We start from the raw sequence: 15,857 nt of genomic DNA, 5'->3' as shown, positions 1-15,857 counted from the left end.
TCAAAGAGTTCAGCTACAAGTTCACAATATCCTGATAATAACAGCATGTTCTTAAGTAGTAAGGTAATGGGAAAACAATCAGCTTTTAGGGCCTATTCCACCACATGCAAATATCACATAATGTCCTCTTTTCCTGTCGGCAGTCATCGTTTCGGAATGCAATTTGTCTTGCCATGTTGGGGGTTGTAATATCGGTTAAATAAAACAAACTTGGAATACCCTTGCTGTATATTTTAAAGATGCAATGTTCACCAACATGGTGAACAGTCAAATATAACAGTAATGGTGATGGTAGAAACCGGTGGTGCTCTCTCAAATGTTTGGAGACAAGATCACATTTCAGTGTTACTGGTGTCCCTCACTCAGACAGTGCACTACTGGTACAAACAAAAACTGAGGATACAAACAGTATCGTAATAATGCATATTATATAACAACGTAATTTAAATACCTATGGATTACAGCAAAACAATGTCAAATTACTTAAAAACAAACATGAACTGCCTAAAACATTCTCAAATATAAATTACCAATGACCTGAACACAATATAAGGCAGAGTAATAACTTTTAAAAATGTCCATTTCTTAGACGTCAGAAAACATTTAAGATCTAGTGAAGTATTAAACTTGACATTGACTTCAATAAACAAGAAAGATATGACAACATTTTTACTAGCTTTCCTACCACAGTAAAAAAAACATTTTTATCTTTCCTATTTTTCTTATGTTTTACACACATGCACAAAACTTACATGAATGGGATCACATATATCGCACTGATGTTGTAACTTCATATTTTTCATAAATTGCACATGCCTGGAATTATTTTTTTTTTATCACTGAACAGGACATCATCAATTACGTACCTAGTACTGATTTATTTCCACATCACACGCCATAGTTATCAGTATTGACTCACTCCATGAAAATCAAGATAAATAGTACACAATACAGACAGTGATGAGTTGATACTATATGTAGGGTTTAGAAGTCTTTCAAATTAATTTTCCAAAGGTGCCAAACATTAGACCATTTCTGCATGGTTAGACTGTGTCCAGGAAACAAGATACATCACGACAGATATGTGCTATTCAAATGAATCTAAGACAAAATTAAAACACTGTGAAAGAGATGCAGAATTAAGATTGAAACTTTGCATACCGTGTAGTGTATTAGAATATAAAATAAGCGAACAAACAAACTATTAACACTATAAAAAAGACATTAGTGCCATACGCGTTTCAACCTCAAGAGGTCATCATCAGTGGCAACAGGGAAATTAATTCATTTGATCAAAATGGATTAAAATTGGTCTAAATATGGTTTTCTAAACCAATTTTAAACCATCGCCCTGATGACGGAGGCAGTATGACCTCTGAAACGTTGATTAACATCAACCAGTCTACACAGCGCAACAACCCAGAAGACAGAAATCTTCAAATGTATTACCAAATTCAAGAACTTTGAATTACCATGACAAACATTAAGTTGGTCAAACATTTATAAATTAAATTTGTGCATAAATGAAGACAAATTACAAACATACACAATATTGTTAACATTCAAATCACCAAGCCAAATATTTTGAAGTTACATGTATTCAGCAAAAGTTTTGTTTTCACAAAATAATCATACCATATGATACCATGTTTCTACTCCTAGAACATCAAAGGGAATACATTTTGAAAAACATTACAGACTTAATGGGAGGAATGTAAGAAAGAAAACTACAAAGTGCTTGTGAACATAAATTACACAAAACAGAAACGGTATATTATGTATGAAGAAATTAAGAAATGCTTCATAATGTATGCATCCAAAGACAGGTTAAAGTTTGAAAGTATGTAAAGAATGTATGAAAAGTATATGTTGTAGATACAGATTATGACGAAGATCATAACCAAAGCTTAAAATTTAATTATCTTAATATACATCAGGATGACACAATGCAGTTTCAGGTCAACTTCAAAGAGTAATTTTTAAACACCTGTAGTTTTGATGTAAATATTCAAGAAGTCAAGTAATGAATAGGACTTTAAAAAACAATTTTTATATAATACAATTAAAAGAAGGAAAGAGCTTATTTAAATTAAAATAAAATGGAACTACAAACATACTCTTCTCCTACAACTGTCAGGGTTATAAAATTAAATCAAGACATACTGGGAAGGGTTGATCACTGAAAAAGTTCATAAAAAGAAACTACTTTAAGACCAAGGGCATAGATGGTAGGATAACAAAATAGAGCTTAAAAAGCAAAGTATAAAAAGTTGAACTACACACTACACTGAACAGTATGAGGGCAGAAATTCTTGGCAATTAATAAAACGAAATACTCAGGGATGGCTTTATTAATGTGAATCTCAGCTATGCACCAATATGGAAATGAAGTTGAATGCAAACAAAAAATGCTAGTATAATAATTTAGTCTTCAAACTGGTGTCTAATCTCAACAAGATTAGCCAATCTGGAGCAGCAGTTACTAAGTAGTTGAACAGTTAACCTTTTTCTTTTTCCTGGAGTAATTTTATTCACAAAAATTTAACTCTGAAGAAAATAAAAGTTGTTAGAAAGGCACTTAGGAAACATGAATGTCTGTGACCTTTGCTGCTGTCCAGTTTTCAAAATGTGCTATACAAGTAATGTTACCCACTCTTTTGTGGCAAGCCTCAATTTAAAAAATTGTTCAATCAGATTTTCCCCCTTATTCTTACAAGCATTTCATTAAAATTAGTAATTTACTTTTCACTGAAGTAACCCAAAACATGCTGTCTTATGTTTCTTGTTTTATTTCAATATGTTTAATTAAGATTAAAACTGAAAAATGTCACTGACAGTAAGACAGCAATTGTTTGAGCTGTTTGTAATAAATTAATACATTTTTCATTCATATCATAATAAAATGTTCTTTATTCAGCCAATTAATACATTTTTCAATTGTCTATCATCACGGACTTGCAAATGCAAAAATCATCATGACCAAACTGGCAAGATGTGAACCATCAGAGAGAATAGGTGTTTCTTGGTAGGAGAGAACAAAACTGAGTTTTGTGTTTTCCCGGAGACCGCCATAAACTAACATACTAAATAGCTGCAGTACAGAGACTTTGAGACACAGTATACAGAAGAATAAACCTTCATCACATATCACAGGATGTAATTCTCTCTAACAACTTTACAATCAACATCTGAACTGATTAAAATCTTGTAGAATTCCTAAATGCCATGGGTAAATATGTAAAAACATTCCAATATTAAGTGCAACAAAAATAAAGGTCAAGTTAATCAACTTCATCCATTATTATAACCTACCTGAAAATATCAGCAAATCAAAATTCAGTATAAAAAGTAATGCCTGAAGTACAGTATTCAATTGGCTGAATATTTCTTCACATAAATAATAACAACTGCAAGAAACACTTAAATAGCGAGAAATATTGACTGATCTACTGTACACGAGCAAAAGTGTCTTAACCATTTGTTTCATACCTTTACATCTTGTCTACCGCTGTTCTGCATATGTAAAATTTCACAACATTCTTGTAATACTTTGATTCAGTTAACACGTGGACAAAACTGCTGTACTTTCTAATGTGTATGTTTGAACCTTCAGAGGACTTGGATGACCATTCTGCCACACTCAAGTCATTGAGACACTTTTTCCTTCGAACAGTATAGTTACGCAGTCCTGCTACTGACAAACCTGGTGACACAGGCAATGCAAGAACTGTCAGAACGCTCATAAAAACTGTATAACATAACAAAATCTTCTATGCACAAGATAACTAGCAGGAAGTGCTAAATATAAAATAATTGCATGGGTGTGCAATCTCTTAACACATACATAAATTACACTCAACAGAACATCACACTCTCAGCACACGTCATACTGAATTATGTCAGACCTGGAAGAACCTGCCTCGGTGGCTCATTTGGTCCAATGGCAGGGAAAGGTTTTCACAAAATGGGTACATTTTCTTCAGGCAGACATAAAATCTTGCTTACTGGACACAATCATAACACACGGTGACACTTAAGTATGGCAAGAAGCCAATAAATATAATGGCAGTTAATGCCTTACAATTAAGTTAAATTGTGCATATTTACAAACTAATATAACAAAATCAGTCTATTTTCAGTTAAAACTGAACCTGATTTGTTTAAATTTCAATCCCTGAAGAAACAGCACATGACTTGTGAAATCCATGTTCCAAAATACTGTCTTTGGCACAGGAGTGCAATCAAAGGAGAAGCTGATAAGAATGGGGTTGTACAGCAAACTGAAACGTACCACATCTTCATGACCAGTGTCCTTACACTACCAATATTTTCTATGGCACAACAATCACATGAAGCAAAATAAAAGTGCAAAAGAAAACAAAATCTGACAAAGAAAGAAACATAACAGTCGAACACTCACTCATCAGTCTAAATGCAAAATATATATATATACACTGTTTGTCCATACACAGTATGTATTGGGCACAAGGAAGGACTCAGAACTGAGCTATTTGGTTACTGCATGAGACTATCCATCAGAACTGGATCAGTCTCATTAATATGTATCAATACATTTCACAATGCCAGACAGACTCATTTTAACAATTTGCTGATTGCTGAAAATACCCCCCCCCCCCCAAAAAAATAAAACAATAACAAAAAACAGTCAATTTGGAACGAATGTGAAGTCCAAAACATCAATGCCTTAAGCAGGTCAAGGACAGTTCACACATGGATTGTTATTTGTTTCACATTTATTGTCATTGTATTTACATGGATCACGGATTGTTTCAAAGGATATATGCACCTCTAAAATCAGACTGATGAAAATGGTTCAGCGCCTTTTTCAAGTTGGAAGATCTACACAATTGAAGATGGCTGTCTTCTGGTTTGTTGCGCCGTGTATCCTGGTAGAGAATTTTACCGACGTTTCAGTGGTCCTTGCTGCCTCCATAATCGCACTGTGCAACAACCCAGAAGACAGCCATCTTTCAGACTCACTGCTGTGAAAACCTCATATCCTACTTCTACATAATTCCTTTTTCCATGTGTATGAAATCATTATCAGAGACATTTTGGGGCCTGAACAGAATACCTATGTTGGTACCAGAAACCAAGAATATGTTCTCACTAACCATACAAATACAACCCTGGATCATATTGAATTTAACAAAACTTCATCTAGTACAAGAGAACAATTCCCTCCACCCATACCAAAAGCAATATTCACTATTAAAGAGGTAATTTCTTCTTTTTGAAAAATCACACCACAGAGGACACCCATGTTCTTAGAGTTTAATGCCCCATCATCAATAATTCTAACATGGAAGTTGTGTTAACTTCTCAGATGGCAGCAACATCAGTACTGCGAAAAGGGAAGTAATATTCTGTGTGAGTACAGAACTTGCAAAACAATGTAAATTGTGTTGAACTAATTTTGGTAAAGAATGTAAAATAACATTTCAATCACATAAATTTCATATTTATTCTTAATTTAAACACTAAATTAACAACAATGTTACGCACAGCAAAACAATGTGAAGGGGGATACAAAGAAAAGAGAAAGACCATGGACAAATACAAGAGGAAGAAATGTGTTGCGACAGGAAATGGTATTGCAAACAGAGTATCCACAGATGTGAAATTCTCAAGGCACGGCATTATGATGATGAAGATTTATTAAAAAAGGTTTTAGCTCTTCTTCTTATTCTTTAGCATCTGTCCCGCTTTGGAGGGGTCTGCTTTTTTCCTCTCTTTTCGGAGGTTTGCTTGATCTAATTTGGTAGCACTCCTTGGACGAGCGATCGGCCCATCGCAAGGCCTCTACCTGTACAAGGACAGCACAACACACACAAACATCAATGCCTTGAGTGGGATTCGAACCCACGGTCCCAGTGTCCAAGCGGCACAAGGCCCACGCCTCAGACCACGCGGCCACTGTGACCAGCCAAAAGGGTTTTAGCTCATTACTAAGAAATAGGCAAAAAATTTAAAAGGACTGCAGAGAGCATTATCCAATTACAGAAGCTGGAAGGTGTGACATCTTCATCTTTGATGAATGAGATTGCCAAATGTTCAAAATGTATCGTAACAATGCTACACTGCTTTCAATTAACCTACAATATGTCACACTTTACTCCTCAATTACGGCAGATAGAAGCTACAGCTCACAGCATGTTTGTTAATTTGGCAGTTTCAGATCTCAAGATTGTAATATCAAATCTGTCTGACATATGAATGTTTCAGTATGATTTTTGTTATCATATTACATCATTCTTCTATTTTCATGCATTTTAGTAGGTCAGTTCCCTCGATAGTTAAAACATGTTCTAAATGAATGCATAGTTCACACTTTCAAACAGCACTTCATTGGTAAAAACTGCAAACCTTCTCAGTAAGGAATTGATGTAGGATCTACTCAGAATGCTTACATGGTGGATGAAATACTTGGTGTTTTGTATCAGGCCCTCTCTCAACCATCAAATATACATTCCTAACATGGCTGTTCTCTTTATAATGTTAATCCTTTGTACATGGAGGTGAATGATAATGAAACGCATTACTGGAACAGTTGTGTCATTAACAGCATTGTCCAAAATGTATGAACCATTTATGTCCAGCAGTTCTTTAAAAGAAAAATTGTTGCCTGCCATGGTAAAGTTCACAGAGTCCAACGATGTCTGTTCTTGCCCTAAACAAGGATATATATGGCGGAATTACCGCAGAAATTGAGTTTTGCACTTTTCTCTGTATACTAACATAATTGGTGAGACTTCAGGTTCTCACAGTGACAAGTATGAAAATGCATGTCTTGTGGGATGTTATATCATGCGGTGTTGTAAGATACCGACTGATGATTCAAGGGCAGTAAGCTCCTCTGAATCATCAGTCAGTATCCACCAGACTACAATCATATCATTAAAGAAGACATCCATCTTCATAGCAACAAAGTATCTCCCCCCCAAATAATAATTCTCTCAAAATCCAAATTTGTTCTCCTTAATAAGACAAAAACGTCACGCATGTAGTACTCTGACACGTCAAGGGCATTAACCCCTTTAAATTCAACATTTTATATAAAATGTCACATTTAGGAACTATTTAAATGACTACAAAACCGAGGGCTAATGTATTATCAGCTTCCAAAAAAATTGTTAAAATCCAAAGCGTCTGACAATTTCTATACACTAAAACTGCAAAACAAATAATTAATCAATCCTTTTACAGTAAAAAGTATGACTCTCACATGAAAATACCTTGTATTCTTATACTGCTGAATGGTAAATAAAAGAATGTTTTGCATTTCCATGGCACTCTGCAGTAATTTTGTAGGTTACAAACTATTTATGTTATTTAAAAACTGGAGCCCAACCACAACATCTGAACTAATAATTCTTTGTAACACGCGTAAGTACGGCATTTACACGTAATTTTGGTCAGCTCTATCTCGTGATTTGCTACAAGTCAATCGTGTCCTCAATCATACCGATAAAATGGACAGCAAAGAGATTCCTAAAATACCTCAGATTGTGGGAACTTTGTACACTAAAGTATATTTCTTACTTCATTGTTTTCCTAACCTGAGATTCTTTAATTTTTACCACAGTAAGGAGATTTTGGGGCTTATAATCTCATACTATCCATTTAAATCGCTTGGAAGGGGAATGACTATCACAATGGACGCAGGTACGTAACACACACAGTAAACAACTACACTATTAACACATTTTGTAATGAACACAGGGAAAGTGCAAGTAAATGAAAATCCTTTGCACTCACTTCATTTGACTTATTTCTTACACGCTACGTGAACCAACACTTTGTAAAACTGTATATAATCACGCTTTTCTTAGTTTGCATAAACTGTGTCACTGAAATAATATTAAGTTAATTCTTTCACAAAAAAAATACAAGAGCTGTCAGGTAATAAGTCGAGTTATTAAGGTTCTCTAAGCTACAGGTCTACCATTCCTATTTAAATGTAGCATTTTAGTTCAGAAATTGTGGTTATTCTTAATCAACCCATTTTTATGGACTTGTTAGAGTACTACCAAACACAGTTCATTCAAAAGTGATGAAAATAAAAAATTGAAATACCCTGAAACTAATGAACATTAGCAGCCCTCTCAGCCACTACAGACTACCGGTACATACGCCACTGTTTATGAGATAACTGTAATGTTAAAATCATATTTTATTTTTTGTATGATCTCAAGCTTTCACAGCGACTAAATATAATGAATTCTTCTCGGGCTACCAGCCGTGTAAGTTGCTTTAACGGAGAAAATACCAACGTTTCAAGAACCATCTCTGTTCTTGTCCTCAGAACTCAGTACCATTAAAACGAGGACAAAGTTGGTTCTTGAAACATTGGTGTTTTCTCCATTAAACCACCTTACATGGCCGGTAGCCCGAGAATAATTAATTATTTTCCATTTTATTTTTTGCACAGATATTAGCAACAAAGCCAGATGGTCTTTCCTTTTAAAAAGGAACACAAACTATGCACACAGACAAACACGTTCATATTGCTGCACAAATAGACACATATCACCTGGCTCTGTCTCACACATACATCCACACACACATACACTCATGCAAAATTTACACCCCTACTGGTCCGACGAGGCAGTCGCTACTTCCTCTTTCACCTCACCTGCCGAGGTCACGATAGGTTTTGTTAAGACCGCATCCTTCAGCGACAGCACTTGAAGTACCTGAGGCTCGTTGCTCATTGTTACAACCTGATGTGTACCCATTAACTGAGGCGTGACCGTGATGGTGTCCACAGTGTCCGAACCGTTCGTTGGTTCCACTTTCGGGACTTGTACCATGGGTGTCACCACCTGGAACAGGCGATCTTCTCCCTAAGATACGCCAGAACAAAGGAAGCTTACATTTCATATGACTGTTAAGAAATGCTGATTAATCTGCTCACACTTTCTAGGAATTAAACTTCTTTATATATTATTCACCCAGACTAACACCATATGGCTTCTCATAACATATTGTGCATATAAATTTCTTGTTCTTGCATCATCCATTTTATGCGGGCAGATGGATATATATACATGTAGAACATAAAACATTCATCCACGCAGGATGACTTCAGTCTTAAATACTTTTAAATTCAATGTACATGACAGTATTAAATATTTCACTTAGGCCTTTAAGTAAAGCATAAGAACTGCAAGGCAGGAACAAAAAATAATTATTTTAAGGCTTCCATTTCGATAAGTTCCCAACACATAATTTTACCAAAAATCAATTCATAGAAACAGGGTCATTGGCATTGTATTCTCTCTGTGCAGTCTTCCATGCATAAGAAAACCCAGCAAAAATAGCACTACGATAATAGAGGGATGGAATATTATAAATATATACTATGAAGCTTCTCGTAAAATGAGTGAAAACAGAATCAATAATCAAATACACACTCTCTTCTTCACTTCAGCTTCCTTTAAAAACACTTTTGACAAGCTATATATGATAAATTCAACAATCTCACACATCAAATCTCTTTTCTTACATTCAATTATAACATATGAACCAGTCACATTGATTGAATTAAATGAAGTCTTCTCAAGCGTTCGGCATCGGCCATCCTTCCATGTCGTGAAACAGCTATGAATCTCGTCAACTGTCACTCAATGGTCTGTGCTAGAAAGAACTGTAATATCACATTTTACATTTCTAATTCAACTAATTTTGATCCAAAATACAATGTTTTTTCTTTCTGAATCCTGTCTGTTTTTTTTAAAGCTATAACAGCTAATAATAAGATAGTCCATCAGTTCTCACCTGTAAAGTGCCATCGCCTTGTGTGTGTATTTGCTGAAGGTTGGCAACAACAGTTTGATACATGGATGCTGATACGGGAACTGTGATCATACCAGATACAGACACTGGATAACCTGCACACAGAAAACTGGTATGATCAAACTGAGTGTTTTGTGATCTGTATTAATGACAGTGAAGCTGGCATTTTCTGTACATCTGGGAATTGTATGTTACTTTAGACCCAGCTAGGTGCAGAAATAAAGCACATCAAAGTGACAACACAACACAAACGATGGTTAAAGCAATATATCTGCTGTAAACGCACATTATACAAGCAATGACAATAATCACGATAAGTATATCTTCATTCGTCTGAACTTAAAAAAAAGCAAGATTCACACAAACACGTTCTCTCCTTTGCCCATCCATTTTAATGTATCATACCATGGCCATCCTCGCCAGTTAGGATGAGCTGCCCATCCTGGTTGAGTGTAGCCTCAGTAACATTGTTGAGGTCAACAGCCAAGCCATCACCCTGTGCAGCCGCTACTTCGGCAAGTGCCTGAACAGTGTGAACGGTAGGCGTGCCATCAGCTCCTTGTGCTGTATGAATCTGCAAGATTAGAAACGTGAAAAAAGTACTAAGACTGTTTTCTGGCTCCTCTCATAGTGAAATATTTTATTCTAAATATTTAAATGTAGTTAACCTTTTGAGGTGAGCACTGAAAAGAGTACATTCATAATGCATGTCGCATGGCAATACTGAATATGCAGGTATGTTCACATTCAACAAAGGGTATTTCACAAACACCTGAAAAATATTTTGTAGACTGAAAATACTGTCATGCTCAATGTCATTTAGTATAATGGTCTTCTGCTGCATTTAGTGTTGTCTACTATGTGTGTACAACCCATTACTCAAATACTGTAGCAAACAATATAACTTTATTATGTGACTATGTTCTATGTGTACAGACTGCTCTGTTCAAACAAACAGCTCTGTGCTTTCAGGTGACACAAACAAGAGCCTACAAGTACTTACGGTTGCCACTCCCTGGACCTGAGCAGTGGTGCCATCTGGAAGTGTGATAATAGGATTGTTGGGGTCAACCTGGATTATTGACACTGTACCATCTGGATTACTGATAGTCTGCAGTACAGTTGGAGCATACTGAGTCACCTAGTGGCCAATTATCAAATTTCAAATTAAATGGCACTGAAATTCCACATTTCCAAACACAATACATTACGACAAAGACGGCTGTTTTCCAAGATGCTGCACGATGCAATCTGTAACTTACTGCCTCTGAAATGTCGATCAGTCTCTACCAGACTATATGACACAACATCCCAAAAGACAGCCATCTTCACATTTGATGCAGCAAGTACCTGATATTTCACCAAGTAAATGGTGGGTCAGAAAGTTACAATGTCTGTATATTCACATATTCTTGTAAAACAAAGTTGGCAAATTTATTATTGCTATATAACACTTTCTTGCATAGGTGATTCAGAATGATTCAATCTTCAGTTATTCTATAATGCTGTTTCAACTACAGAGATCAGACAGCATCAAAGAAAGTAATGATCTTGTACAGTGAGCAAGTAAAGCATATTTCAATGAACTACTCTTGTATTGACCATCATAAATCTCCAGTGAGTGAAGACATCACAATGTTAGGAAATACATTGTTTCTTACAACCACCGGCTGGCCGGGGCGTGATGCTGACCACTCACCCCCATCTAGTGCCGAGGTCAAGGAAGAGAGGAGCTATACCTCCTCTCACCCCAAACGCCTACATGGCGTATAGTGGGACAAACTTTACTTTTTACATACTGAAAGATCCATAAAAATGCAAATGAGAAAAATTAACAGAAAGAGTTTCAGCAGAAAATGTTTTGGACACTTTCATAAACATTTCCGTGGTAAGTTTCCAATAAAGTATTTGCCAAGTTCAATCCCAAGCCTATCAACTTTTAAGGTTTCTCTAGAATTGAAATATAGTGAAACCTCAATTGTGACCTTCTGGGTCGTGAGTGCCATGTCATCGTATACATGGTCACCAAAGTACCTCTAAAACAGTGGTAACAGCATAGCATCACAACCCAAACACACTGACGACATAATGAGCTTATCAGAAATAAGTATAGACTAATTTAAAAACTGAACAATAATTTTAAGACATCAAATAGAAAATAAAAAAGCCACCTGTACAGCAAAACTAAACCATGCCACACGAGCTGCATATAAAATTACAGTTAAAACCATCTCCATGTATGGAATGTGCATCTATACTAAAAACAACCATCGTCTCAGACACAGGTAGATGAGAAAGATGGCTCACTTCTGAGAATAATGAATCATTAACACTCTTTCATGTGATTCCCATGTATATCAAGAATTTGTTCTGGTTTTGAGGGAGGAGTACTGCACAAAACCACTGGTTCAGGTTTACAGGGAACACGTAACTACATAAAGAGACAATGTGCAAATTATGTCAGATAGCTGTCTTCCGAGATATTGAGCTATGTGTCCTGGTAGAAGTTTATCGAGGTTTCTCAGGTGCTGGCTGCTTGTATCATCAGGGTGATGATGATGATAGAGGCAGCAAGCACCTCTGAAACATCAATAAACTTCTACCAGGACACATAGCTCAAAATCCCAGAAGATAAATCATCTTTATACCTGCTGCCATGAGAATATTAAATCTCGCCTATTCTACTGAATACTCAAGAAGGAAACAATGAATAAGGTCAACAGGGCTTTATAATTCGAATGCACAAAAAAGGGCAAAAAATCCTTTTTTACTGGATGTCTACAATAACCTGCAGGTAGAATAAATAGTGAAGTTCAAAACACTGAGCATAAAAACAAAATTACACCACCACAATACATCACACTACACACAGCCACATTAAAAAGAATAAAACACTGGTGGTAGAATACAACAGCATACTCACTTAAGAGGCTTTTATTTTTGTTACTTAATCCAAAGAAAGATGAATGAAGAATGTAAAAATATTAAAGGATTATTTGAGGATTTATTCATATATTTAATTACGTATCAACTTAATCTGAGTAGCAGCAGCAGCTGCGTGAAGACAGAGTCAGATGGAGAGGCATGGTTGATGACTTACCTGAAGTGGATTATCTTAGCAGGAGAATGAAGAAGAAAGTCTCAACTTGCTGGTGGTATGTAGCACAGAATCGTAGGAGTGATAAGATAGGACAAACAAGAAGACACTGGACAACCATCAGGATTAGGATGAGGTACCTACTGAACATGAGTGTCTGACGCGTTATTGTTGAGCTAACTTATGCTTGAAAACAAACCTAAATGCTTCTGGCTAACTATGATATCATATACATGAAGGTTCTAATAGGAATCAGACTATGCGGTAGGTACGGAACACAGGGTATAACTGAAATGCTGCTGTACATCACCACCATTCAAATAACTTCCACTGATTTGCAAAAAATAAAAAATAAATGTATATGTAAAATAAAGAACAATTATGCTCCATCATGTATCGGCAAACCTGTGCCGTAGTGGCAGTAATGGGAGAGTTGGTGGCAAGTTGCGCGGTGGCAATACTGCCTCCTGCCCCCCCGCTGCCACCTGCACCCGAGTTCTGTGTGGCGGTCTGAAGTTTGTGGCTGTGTAACTTTAGCACCGTGCCCACCGTGGTCGCTCCGCCACTGCCAGATCCTCCGACACTGTTTCCACCTCCTGTTCCGCCACCTCCTCCCATCACTCCAGAATTTGCTGCAGCTGCTGCATTTGCTTTCTCGTCCTCTTCGTTGAAAGCCGGGAGCAGATCTTCTCTCCCGTGGTACTTGTAGCAATTTATGACAATTTGTCGAAGAGCGTGAGTCCATGATATCTGCAAGTTACGGCACTGAATCTCACATATACTAATTCACTGTCTTGCATACAGAAGCACATTATTTTAATAACACAAATCAGAAAGAAATTAAACCTTCAAATGTGTAGTAAAGAAATGCAATCCTTGAGAAGTATCAATGAACAATTAACAGGAACATCTTTTAAAAGTCTGTATGTACTGTCAGATGGACATTCTACTCTAAAATAAATTTTAATTACAGTGAAGTTTACATTTGAAAGGTTTCTGGGGGGAAACATCTGGAAACTAAACTTATGGGAAGCTTGTATGACACTAATACAGCAATAAAAATACTACTAGATACTGTAGGAAAAAATTTGCATACAAGATGCCCCATTCTTGGGCTGTCCAATGACAGAGATAAACAATAACATTTATAGTAAATAACAAAACATCCTTTACACATTCAAGATGTATAATGATTTTAAATACACAAACACATACCGAGTTAAAGAGTTATATTTACCTTCTGCTTCTCCTCTTCAGTACGGGCATCCATTCTTACATTTGCCCACGGCAATTCTTTCGGCCACCACGGAGGTCGAGTGGATTCCCGTCCCCACCCCGGCTTCCCTCTCCCCGTTGAATACTTAAGCATTAATGGTATAAAAGCTCGAAGTTGCGCCTGCGTCATCTTCTCCACTGGGGTTGGTATACCATCAATGATAAGAGGTGGCAATTCATACAGTGACGGATCATCTTGAACTGGTGGGGGGGCCTGCTGCGCTAATGCATTTTCCAGTTCTTCCATTATCATTGAGCGGATGTTTTTCATCTATATATGACAGAAAATTGTAAATTTCAATGCATGGCAAATTCCTCTTGATAGATGGGGTACTGCTATTGTTGTTTTTGTTGTTGTTACTGCAGCGACGGGATGACTGTCTCTACGGAACTGCAGCTGTTAATGGGCCGTACATAGACACACACCATTCAACCCACTCTGAGATCTACTTCTCTAAACTGACCTCTTCACTTCAGGCTTCCCAACAAAAACATAGTTCTGATTTCTCTGATATCCATCTCATTTACAATATATTTTTTAAACATTACTATCAATTATAACACAGGCAACTCTCATTATACACACTTTTACCATCCACATTTCTGCATACAGAGTTTTATTTTAATATCATGAAGAGCATCAATACCCTACCTGCAGATATGGCAGAAGCTGCTGCACAGACCCACTGTGTTGTCCACAAGGTTTTCAAGGACTACAAATTAAGGACTCTCGTGATGAAACACTCCGAAAAACCATGGGCATGTTTCCATTTCCATTTTATGAACTTTTTTATATATGCAGTGATTCGCGGGAACACAACCCCCACATATAATGAGAGCCGCCTGTATTTGAAAAAGCAGCTTACCACATCTTCCAGAGGTTTTGCACCAAAAACTTTGAAACTGTTCTGTGGTTTCCCTGGTGTTGCTACAACAACTACGGCCTGCTGTCCAACTCGAGTTGCAAATTCATCAATTGTTAGCTAAAAATAACAAAAGCAAATCTTGTCAACTTGCACGGCAATACTCTAATGAGTAGAATACTCTCATATGACAAAGGAAATGTAATAAAAGAATGGTTTTGGATTATAAAATTAATTATACATACCTTTAGTGAGTAATAATGCAACACATTCTAATACGAAATGTGAGACACATACAGTCAGTTCTGCTACAATGTGACACTTGAAAAATACCACATTGCAGAAAAAACTGTTTGATGAGTAAGCATGTACATTTACATGCAAATATAAGTGTGCCAAATAATGTATGCAGATACAAGACAAACATTCTCAGACTCTGCTTTGGCCATGATATGCAAACACTCAAATATACTTGGTTTAAGGTACGTGTATTTGGTTATTCAGTGCAGGTAATACAAGGCAGTACACTCCCTGAATTTCCCAAGTATTAAATAATAAAAAAAAATATCATCCATTTCTTCTGCAACTATAATGCTAAGAAGGAAAAGCAGGAATATAACCACTGGACAGTCTTATGAAATATCTTTATCGCTTGTAATTGTGTGATGAATAATGTGTGTTGTGTATCCAATTTGAACACGTTTCTTGAAATTTTAAACCAGAAGAATCTTAATTCCTTTATGTCTGGCTGATATAAATCACATGGTTGTATAATATATTTTATTGTAACACACACAAAAAAA

At 36.3% G+C, this 15,857-nt stretch overlaps 1 protein-coding gene across 8 annotated transcripts in view; it reads right to left on the bottom strand.

The window, feature by feature from the left end:
• Positions 1 to 210: 210 nt before the first annotated feature.
• Positions 211 to 15,857, bottom strand: part of ewg (DNA-binding protein Ewg) — a 23,424-nt gene continuing 7,777 nt past the window's right edge. For 4 of the 8 annotated variants that reach the window (XM_087343055.1, XM_087343054.1, XM_087343056.1 and 1 more), the window contains exons 5-11: positions 15,058 to 15,174; positions 14,154 to 14,462; positions 13,322 to 13,681; positions 10,823 to 10,960; positions 10,225 to 10,393; positions 9,802 to 9,914; positions 211 to 8,867 (exon numbers count right to left, since the gene is read on the bottom strand). In XM_087343055.1, the coding sequence (XP_087199181.1) occupies positions 8,613 to 8,867; positions 9,802 to 9,914; positions 10,225 to 10,393; positions 10,823 to 10,960; positions 13,322 to 13,681; positions 14,154 to 14,462; positions 15,058 to 15,174 (1,461 nt within the window). In that variant the 3' untranslated portion in view covers positions 211 to 8,612. The remainder of the gene's footprint in view (positions 8,868 to 9,801; positions 9,915 to 10,224; positions 10,394 to 10,822; positions 10,961 to 13,321; positions 13,682 to 14,153; positions 14,463 to 15,057; positions 15,175 to 15,857) is intronic. The other 4 variants (XM_022057153.2, XM_022057158.2, XM_022057157.2 and 1 more) reach the window with 2 other exon arrangements.

Source organism: Zootermopsis nevadensis, unplaced genomic scaffold, assembly GCF_977971745.1.
Source record: "Zootermopsis nevadensis isolate Lab colony 2312 unplaced genomic scaffold, Znev_1.0 Znev_ptg000004l, whole genome shotgun sequence".
NCBI classification, from domain to species: Eukaryota; Metazoa; Arthropoda; class Insecta; order Blattodea; family Termopsidae; genus Zootermopsis; species Zootermopsis nevadensis.
The sequence above is the reverse complement of the archived record's forward strand: the minus strand, read 5'-3'. Positions and strand labels throughout refer to the sequence as shown.